This window comes from Nerophis lumbriciformis, linkage group LG25 (genome assembly GCF_033978685.3).
Source record: "Nerophis lumbriciformis linkage group LG25, RoL_Nlum_v2.1, whole genome shotgun sequence".
Classification (NCBI taxonomy): domain Eukaryota; kingdom Metazoa; phylum Chordata; class Actinopteri; order Syngnathiformes; family Syngnathidae; genus Nerophis; species Nerophis lumbriciformis.
The window spans coordinates 41,205,229-41,215,228 of NC_084572.2; the positions used below are offsets into that span (position 1 = coordinate 41,205,229).

General features: G+C 35.5%; 1 protein-coding gene across 9 annotated transcripts in view; it reads right to left on the reverse strand.

The window, feature by feature from the left end:
* rbm47 (RNA binding motif protein 47) overlaps nt 1–10,000 on the reverse strand; it is a 166,702-nt gene that overhangs the window by 19,556 nt on the left and 137,146 nt on the right. For 3 of the 9 annotated variants that reach the window (XM_061984424.2, XM_061984425.2, XM_061984426.2), the window contains 4 exons: nt 2,697–3,552; nt 2,305–2,632; nt 2,082–2,105; nt 1,621–1,830 (listed from right to left, as the gene is read on the reverse strand). In XM_061984424.2, the coding sequence (XP_061840408.1) occupies nt 1,621–1,830; nt 2,082–2,105; nt 2,305–2,632; nt 2,697–3,521 (1,387 nt within the window). In that variant the 5' untranslated portion in view covers nt 3,522–3,552. The remainder of the gene's footprint in view (nt 1–1,620; nt 1,831–2,081; nt 2,106–2,304; nt 2,633–2,696; nt 3,553–10,000) is intronic. The other 6 variants (XM_061984430.2, XM_061984427.2, XM_061984429.2 and 3 more) reach the window with 6 other exon arrangements.

Sequence of the window (10,000 nt, forward strand, 5' to 3'; positions counted from 1 at the left end):
AGTAATACAATGTGTGAAGGGAGGGTTCTAATCTTTTTATTCTTTCAACTCTCAAATCCCTTCACTGGCTTCCTGTTCCACTCAGGATTGAATTCAAAGTCTCCCTACTAACCCACCAGTGCCTCCATGGAAATGCCCCCCTCTCTCAAAGAACTACTCACCCCCCAAATCCTCCACACCACACCTTCGCTCCGGACAGGCTAACCTCCTCCAACCTCCGAGGACAAAGCTACGAACAATGGGAGACCAGGCTTTCTGTGGAACGCTCTCCCTGACTACCTGAGGGCACCACGGACTGTGGATGCTTTTAAAAAAGGCTTAAAAACCGTTCTTTTTAAAAAAAAAAGCCTTTTTTTTTAGATATATGCATACTAGTTTGACCTATTTTGCTGTTCTAGTTTTTATTTTTATTAATTTTTTATTTAATTTTTTTTAATTTTTTTTAATACACCGTAGCACTTTGAGGTTGTTTACTCAATGTAAAGTACTTTTTATAAATAAAATCTATTATTATTATTATTATTATTATTATTATTATGGGATCATGCTGTAACTTTCTGTTTGCAAAATATATATTTTTATTAGTATTTCTTTAATATAATAACAACACTTGAAGGTAACATCACCCTCTCTCTCTCTCTTTTCAAACTTTTGTTGTAGTTTCTGTTCTGTACTTCAAGCAAATTACTTTCAGACATCACATTTAGTTCCCGTTAAAACATTCACATGTTGCACAATGAGATGTAAGCATGGGATCATGTGTACATTCTCAATGTAAAGTGCTTTTTACAAATAAAATCTATTATTATTATTATTATTTATGGCTGTTAAGTCATCAGCGTGGATCTACGTTATTTTTCAACTCACTTAGGTGGCGACTTGTCCAGGTTGCACCCCCCCGCCTTCCGCCCGATTGTAGCTGAGATAGGCTCCGCAACCCCAAAGGGAATAAGCGGTAGAAAATGGAAGGACTTGCGTAAACAACTCATTGGAAGCAAATACGCCACAGCCTCAATTCCGGTCCTTCAACAATCGCTATTTCTTCGGAATCCAAATATATATTCATATATTACATCCAGTTATTATTTGCGCACTATTGACAAGTGATGCACCTAAAATTCGTCCCCCGAAAAAAGACTTTGCTCACCAAAACCGGATGTTGTGATGACGTATTCACTACCAAATAACGTACGAAAAAGTCGCATTTCCGTTTATACTGAATTGACACATTTGAAAAGATCAGATTCGGACTACCTCCTGATGTGGCCTGCTGGATCTTAGGTGAAAAGATCAGATTTAAAGCACTTTGAATCGTTAAGACTGGAAAAAATTATCTGTGTCACTTGAGGGCAAACAAATCAGATTTGGTGTGCAGTGTAAACGGGTTCTTAGATTTAGACTGAAGTCATTGAAACCACACAAGAAGACGAAAGAAAGGCTGTTCTCACAGAAACACTTGAAAAGCCAAATAACCAAACTTCAAAAACTGAAGGATACGTTTTGTACCATTTCTTGGGCGCTTTCCGTGAGAAGAGTCCAGAAAGAAATGGAGGTGAAAGTTTTTTAGTCAAGGCTTTTGAGATGGGTGAGGGTAGGGATGGCTACGTCTATCTCACTGACTTGGGCCTCCTTTGATGGCAACTTGGTTGACGGAGGCCGCCAGCTCCAGACTGGGCATCAGTTCATAAGGCTTTTCGGGCTGCTTGGTCTTACCCTCGTGGTAGCGGCTGTAGATGCCACGACCGGCAGAGTAACCCCCCAGGTACGACCCCCGGGGACCAGGGGTACGGTTACCTGTGGTGGCGCGACCACGGCCTCGCACAGTACCTGCTTAAATACAACGGGCAATAGAATTACTGGGTGTAGCACGTTGGGACTTTATATGGACGTCTGACATGTTTAATTGCGGGCCACTTTCGGGATTCCTAAAATGTATTTGGGGCTCTGCGACGTTGGGTTTATTCCACCCTGACGTGGCGAACGGTGACGGCGTAGCAGGAAAGGGATGGTGTTAGGAAATACAGCAAGAAGGCTCATTGTTCATTGAAAGAATGAGTAGGAATGAGGGCGTGAGCGATTACCATTGTTCAGTATCAGTGACGATCCTTAGGAGAGAAAACCAAAACACAATGATTGTCGAAAAGTCTGATAGATTTTCCTGCTTCCACCAAATCCAATCAATCATCAAAGTTAATAGGATTAGCATTCATGAGGTTATCACCCTGTCCCGCTTATCGAGACTGAGATTGTTGCAGTTTCAGAGTTTCTTAATCTCGTTTCTGAGATAAAAGGAAGAGTTCTAACCTTTGACAAAGTAGTCTCTGTTGGGTCCGATGAGGGTGCTGTAGGGATAGCCGTAGTAGGCCAGCGTGTAGGGGTCACACTGGTAGACGTAGTTCTGCTGCGGGGCTTCCGGAGCGGCAGAACCCCCCTTTGAGGCCTTCTGCCGGGAGTACTGCTCTTTGTCCACCGGCTTGGCGAGTGTCACCTCGATGCAGGAGCCCTCCACCTCTGTCCCGTTGAGGTGGTCCATGGCCAGCACCGCATCATCCCGGGTGGTGAAGTGAACGAAAGCGTAGTCGCGGATTTTCTTCACTCGTTCTACGCAGCCTGGGTTCCACTGGCTGAAGACCTAGTCGACAGAGGAAATGTGGTTAAACATTGTGTAGATATTGGGGACGACAAGTACCCCCAACCTGTTTGATCGTTTCCTCGCTGGTTTCCATCATGAGATTCCTGACGTAAAGGATCTTCACTGTCTCCATAACATCTTCATCCACGTCAATTTCTGGCTCCGCCCAGTCGACTGCGATCTGATGGCCCCACAGCTGAATGCGCCCGGGCATCAGTTTCCTACGGGCCATGGCGGCAGCGCGGTGCGACTCGTATTCTACAAAGGCAAAGCCGCGGTTCTTCATCTTGTCGGCGGCGCTGGCGTAAACGATCACATCCAGCACGCCCTCCGTCACTTTGGAGACCTCCTCCAGGATCTCCTCACGCTTTTTGGTCTTGGGGATACCGCCGATGAACAGACGGCAGTTGTCCACGGAGGAGCAAACGCCCAGGAGCCGGCCGGGCCGTACCTCGTAGTTGTTGAGATCCCGCACGGCTCGTTTGGCCTCGTGTTTTTCAGTGTACATCACAAACGCGTAGCCTCGGTTCTTCCCGTCAAAGTCCATCATCAGGCGCATCTCGTAGATGCGTCCCACAGACTCAAACACGGGCACCAGCTCATCCTCATAAACATCTCTTGGGATCTTGCCCACAAAAATCTCGCATCCTCTCTGTGGCGACGGGCCGTTCCAGCCAGGTGGAGGCCCGTATTTTCGTTGGCCGTTCTCCTGGACCATGGTGTAGCCGGTGCGCTCCATCAAGGCCACCAGCGCCGCCTCGTTGGGGGTGCCCACGACACCTTCGACAATGGGGTTCTGCGCAAGGAGAGCAGGGTGGGACGCAGCGGTGGACTTGGAGGCGGTATTGTTGCTCATGGTTGAAGAGGAAGCAGGGTCTTCGGCTGTCATTCTGACAAAACCATCCAATCAGATCTGTGGCCTAAAAGACAGCAAAGACTTTGTTGTAGTAAAATCCTTTGAACATAACAATCCTGCACAGAACACACATCCATCCATCCATTTTCTACCGCTTATTCCCTTTTGGGGTCGCGGGGGGCGCTGGAGCCTATCTCAGCTACAATCGAGCGGAAGGCGGCGTACACCCTGGACAAGTCGCCACCTCATCGCAGGGCCAACACAGATAGACAGACAACATTCCCAGGATTGGAACCAAGACTACTCAGGACCTTCGTATTGTGAGGCAGATGCACTAACCCCTCTTCCACCGTGCTGTCCCACAGAACACACAATGATTAACAATTTAGTAATAGGTACCGTATTTTCCGGACTATAAGCTTTTTAACCCCGCGGCTAATTTATGGATTTTTCTTCGCTAACGACCATAATGTTTTGTATCCAATAAATACTTTTCATACTAGACAGACAGGGACACGGAACAGGTGTGTTATTGTTGGTGCTATGGCGCCACCTTTGGGACAAGTTTGCGCACTGCAAGTGCTGCGGTTTGAAATTGTACTTCCTGTTTTGTGCCTTGAACCGGAAGTATATTTGTCCATTAAGGGTGTCAAAAAAAAAAAAAAAAATTTTTTCAAATGAATCACGGTTCTTACTTGTAACGATTCTTAATCGATTAAAAAGAAATACAAACTCAAAAAACCAAACATATATATATATATATATATATATATATATATATGTATATATATATATATATATATATATATATATATATGTGTGGGAAAAAAAATCACAAGACTACTTCATCTCTACAGGCCTGTTTCATGAGGGGTTCCCTCAATCATCAGGAGATCCTGATGATTGAGGGAACCCCTCATGAAACAGGCCTGTAGAGATGAAGTAGTCTTGTGATTTTTTTCCCACACATACCGGTACATATATTGCGCTCTACTACGGTATCGAGCACTATTTTTTGGATAACCTTATTAAGACATATATATATCTATATATATATATATATATATATATATATATATATATATATATATATATATATATATATATATATATATATATATATATATATATATATATATATATATATATAAATATATATTTATATATATATATATATATAAAATTCAAATGAATCACAAAAAATACAAACTCAAAAACCATATATATATATATATATATATATATATATATATATATATATATATATATATATATATTTTTTTTTTTTTGGGGGGGTTTTGAGTTTGTATTTTTTTAATCAATTGTTACAAGTAAGAATCGTGATTCATTTGAAAATAGATTTTTTTTTTTGACACCCCTAATAGACAAATATACTTTCGGTTCAGCATGTGTATATATACATATATATATATATATATATATATATATATATATATATATATATATATATATATATATATATATATATATATATATATATAATATATATTTATATATATATATATATATATTTATATATTTATATATATAAATATATATATATATATATATATATATATATATATATATATATATATAAAATTCAAATGAATCACAAAAAATACATTTTGACAATTTTTTGACACCCCTAATAGACAAATATACTTTCGGTTCAGCATGTGTATATATACATATATATATATATATATATATATATATATATATATATATATATATATATATATATATATATATATATATATATATATATATATATATATATATATCAATCAATCAATCAATCAATCAATGTTTATTTATATAGCCCTAAATCACAAGTGTCTCAAAGGGCTGCACAAGCCACAACGACATCCTCGATACAAAGCCCACATATATATATATATATATATATATATATATATATATATATATATATATATATATATATATATATATATATATGTATATTTAATAAACATATATATATATATATATATATATATATGTATATTTAATAAACATATATATATATATTTATATATACAGTATATATGTATAAATATATATATATATATATATATATATATATATATATATATATATATAAATAAATAATAAACATATATATATATTTTTTTAAACAAAACCAGTTTTCTTTTGAGTAATATTAAATTTGGATAATAGTAATAAATACATTTATCAGAGTTGTTTATCTATTGCATAGAGAAATGTAATTAGTCATAGAACTGGCACTCAATGTTATAAAAAAAAAGTAATGATTTTGAATAGAAAATCGATTCTGAATCAAATCGTGACCCCCGAGAACCGAGTCGAATCGTGTGGTGCCCAAATCATTCACAGCCCTATTGTCCATAGCGTTACTACTCGTATGGATTCTTCATTCATCACTCCAAGCAACGTTTGTAAGTTTTACAATATAACTAAAACAATTCTTACTTACTAAATCGTCCCATGTGTGATGTCTGTAGAAGTGGTTTTATATTTGGACATGCTATCGTAATGTAAGTAAGTACATTTTATTTATAAAGGGCTTTTCACAGATAAAATCACAAAGCGTTGTACAAAACATAGGTAAAGTAAAACAACAATTCAGTTTAAAACATTAGGGGCAACCTCATAAAAAGGATACAAAGTGGATTCAAAATGATAGTTAAAAGGTGCATTAACTAAAAGCTTTACTAAAAAGAGACGTTTTCAAATGTTTCTTCAAAGTTTCAACACAGTCAAGATCACGAATGTAATGAAGCTAGCGTTGTTAGCATTAGCTAATACGCCAACACGTTTTTACCAGTGTCTGTGTTAGTGTTCTTAACTTACACTAGCATTCTTTTTGTGTTGTTTCAGTTTTGTGGCAAGCTAGCTTCCGCAGCTAACGGGTCCTTCCGTTTCGTTTGGTCAGCCGTTTTACTGCCGTGTTACGGACACCGTTTGGAAACAGTTAAGGTATGTAAATAAATATTTACAAACTATTTCGTACCGGCATACATCTGCAGCAAAAATAAAAAAAATAAAAAATGAATGAATGAATGAATTAATTAACAATACAAAAATAAATAAATAAATTAATTAAAAAAATTAATAAATAAATAAAAATAAATAAATATATATACATGTGTGTGTGTATATATATATGTATATATATATATATTTTTTCAATTATTATTAGCCTTTATTTAACCAGGTAAAATCCCATTGAGATCAAAGATCTCTTTTCCAAGGGAGACCTGGCCAAGAGGGCAGCAGCAAGGTTACATTAAAAACAGTAAACAAATACATAAAACATCACATTTACAACATTAAAACTTGCTCACATGACACATGTGCATACAGACAAGGTAGACTGCAATCCTTTCACAGAAGCTTTAAACTCATTCAACGTAACAAGGGTTTGAAGTTTAATATTCGATTGTAGGTTATTCCATGCCTTCGGTGCTGAAAACCTAAATGCTTTCTTGCCCAGTTCAGTTCTTACTTTGGGGACGACAAATTGCAGAACATATATATATACTGTATAAATATATAAATATATATATATATATATATATATATATATATGTGTGTATATATATATATATATATATATATATATATATATATATAAATATATATATATGTGTATATATTTTTTTTAATAAACGTTTTATTTTTTTTAATTTAAAAAAATAAATAAATATATAATATATATGTGTGTATATATATATATATATAAAATATATATCTATATTTTATATATATATATATATAATATACATATATATATATACATACTGTATAAATATATATATATGTATATATATATATATATATAATATACATATATATATACACATACTGTATAAATATATATATGTATATATATATATATATATATATATATACATATAAATATATATGTGTATATATATATATATATATATATATATACATATATATATATATGTGTATATATATTTTTTTTAATAAATGGTTTATTTTTTTTATTTAAAAAAATAAATAAATAAAAAATATATATGTGTGTATAAATATATATGTGTGTATAAATATATATATATATATATATATATATATATATATATATATATATATATGTAAATATATAAATATATATAAAAGATATATTTATATGTTATATATATATATATCTATATATATATATATATATATATATATATAATATATATATATATTTTTAAATGGTTATTTTTGTATTATTTATGTATTTATTTATTTCAATTTTTTTATTATTTTTTTTGCTGCAGATATATGCCGGTACGAAATATTTTGTAAATGTTTATTTACATGCCTTAATTGTTTCCAAATGGTGTCTGTAACCCGGCAGTAAAACGGCTGACCAAACAAAACGACCATATACTGCATATATATATATATATATATATATATATATATATATATATATATATATATATATATATATATATATATATATATATATATATATATATATATATATATATATCTGCAGCTTTCCGTCCGTAAAAATATGTATTGCTTTAAAAGAATTTGGTGGGCGCTCTATAACCCGGAAAACAGGGTATTTGTCTATGTCCATGACAATCATCCATAAATCCTCTCGCTGCCTTCCCCTAATCAGTACTTTTTTACAGCCTTGTTTTGTTGAGTTGAGCTGACCTTTCACTCCTATCAAAGAGATTGGGAGAGCCATAAACCCTTGAACGCTGGTTCAAGGTTCACCCAGTTCAACTGGGTCACATGTTCAATATGATCCATCATATGAAGTCCACCTCCATCAGAGGATTCTGCTCAACGTATTGACTTGAACAAGATCCGTGAAAAGAACAAGGAACAAGCTTCTGAGCGTAAACCTCTTATTTCTGACAACACTGCCGGCTTTCAGGGAGGTAAAAGTAAAGTCCACAGCACTAAATCAATAATCACCACAATGTGATCGCTGGCTCTTTGTGCACGTCCCCTCAAGATTGTTGCCACTTTTTTTTCCTGGCCAAAGCCAAGCGGGCAACTTGGGTGCAAGTCCACAAAGCCAGGCAACCATGGCAACGCACACGTTCGCTAGACCGGACCCACAACACACACACACACACACACACACACACACACACACACACACACCTGTTCACTCGTTTCCTCACCCTGGCTGAGAATGACCTGCATGTTGGAACCCATGCACAGTATCATCGTGGAAATACAGAAATCAGGTTCTATCACCGGCACCGGTACCAACATGTATTTCCACACTTTTCTAAATAAAGGGGACCACAAAATTTTTGTATTATTGTCTTTTTTTGGACAAAAAATGTTAGTGTACATGAAACATATGTTTATTATTGTCATTTAGTCCTTAAATAAAATGTTGAACATACTAGACAACTTGTCTTTTAGTAGTAAGTAAACAAACAAAGACTCCTAATTAGTCACATATTGTGTCATTTATACACCTATTATTTTGTACACTTTATGAGGGACAAACTGTAAAAATGGATTATTAATCCGCTGGTTCATTTACTGGTAATATCTGCTTATTTTCTGTTTTAACATGTTCTATCTACACTTCTATTAAAATGTAATAATCACTTATTCTTCTCTTCTTTCATACTTGGCATTAGTTTTGGATGATACCACACATTTAGGTATGGATGTGATACCAAGTAGTTACAGGATTAGTCATATTCAAAGTCCTCATGTGTCCAGGGACGTATTTACTGACTTTATAAACATAAAATACATTTAAAAAAAAAAAAAAAAATTTTTTTTGTGACGACACAAAATATCGATGTAATCATAGTAGTATCGACTAGATACTTGGTATCATTACAGTGGATGTCAGGTGTAGATCCACCCATGGCATGATTGTCACACACACACTAGGTGTGGCGAAATTAACCTCTGCATTTGACCCATCACCCTTGATCACCCCCTGGGAGGTGAGGGGAGCAGTGAGCAGCAGCGGCCGATCATTATTTGGTGATTTAACCCCCCAATTCCAACCCTTAAAGCTGAGTGCCAAGCAGGGAAGTAATGGCTCCCATTTATAACGCATATACTTGCGGCTTATAGTCCATATATGTGGAAAAATCCTCTACAATTCAGTAGATGCGGCTTATATACGGGTGCGCTATATAGTCTGGATGTGGAGGGGGGGCGTGGCCTGCGGGCCTGCCGCGGAACGGGGTGTGCAAGGACCAACAGGTGAGTAGATGGCCCAGGTGGACCTTTTTATCTAATCACCTGTCGCCTTTATTAGCAGCAGCCGGCACGAGACACGGGGTTGGAGTTGGAGTGGGAGCCAGAGAGAGAGAGAGAGAAACACACAGATTCAGAAAAAGACATTTCGCTGAAAAGCAAAAGCCTTGCACTATTTTATGGAAATAAAACAGTGTGGCAGTGTGTGGTGGTCCGAGGAACCCACTAGAGGGCAACCTCCACACTGGAAAATACGGTATACAGGTAAAAGCCAGTAAATTAGAATATTTTGAAAAACTTGATTTATTTCA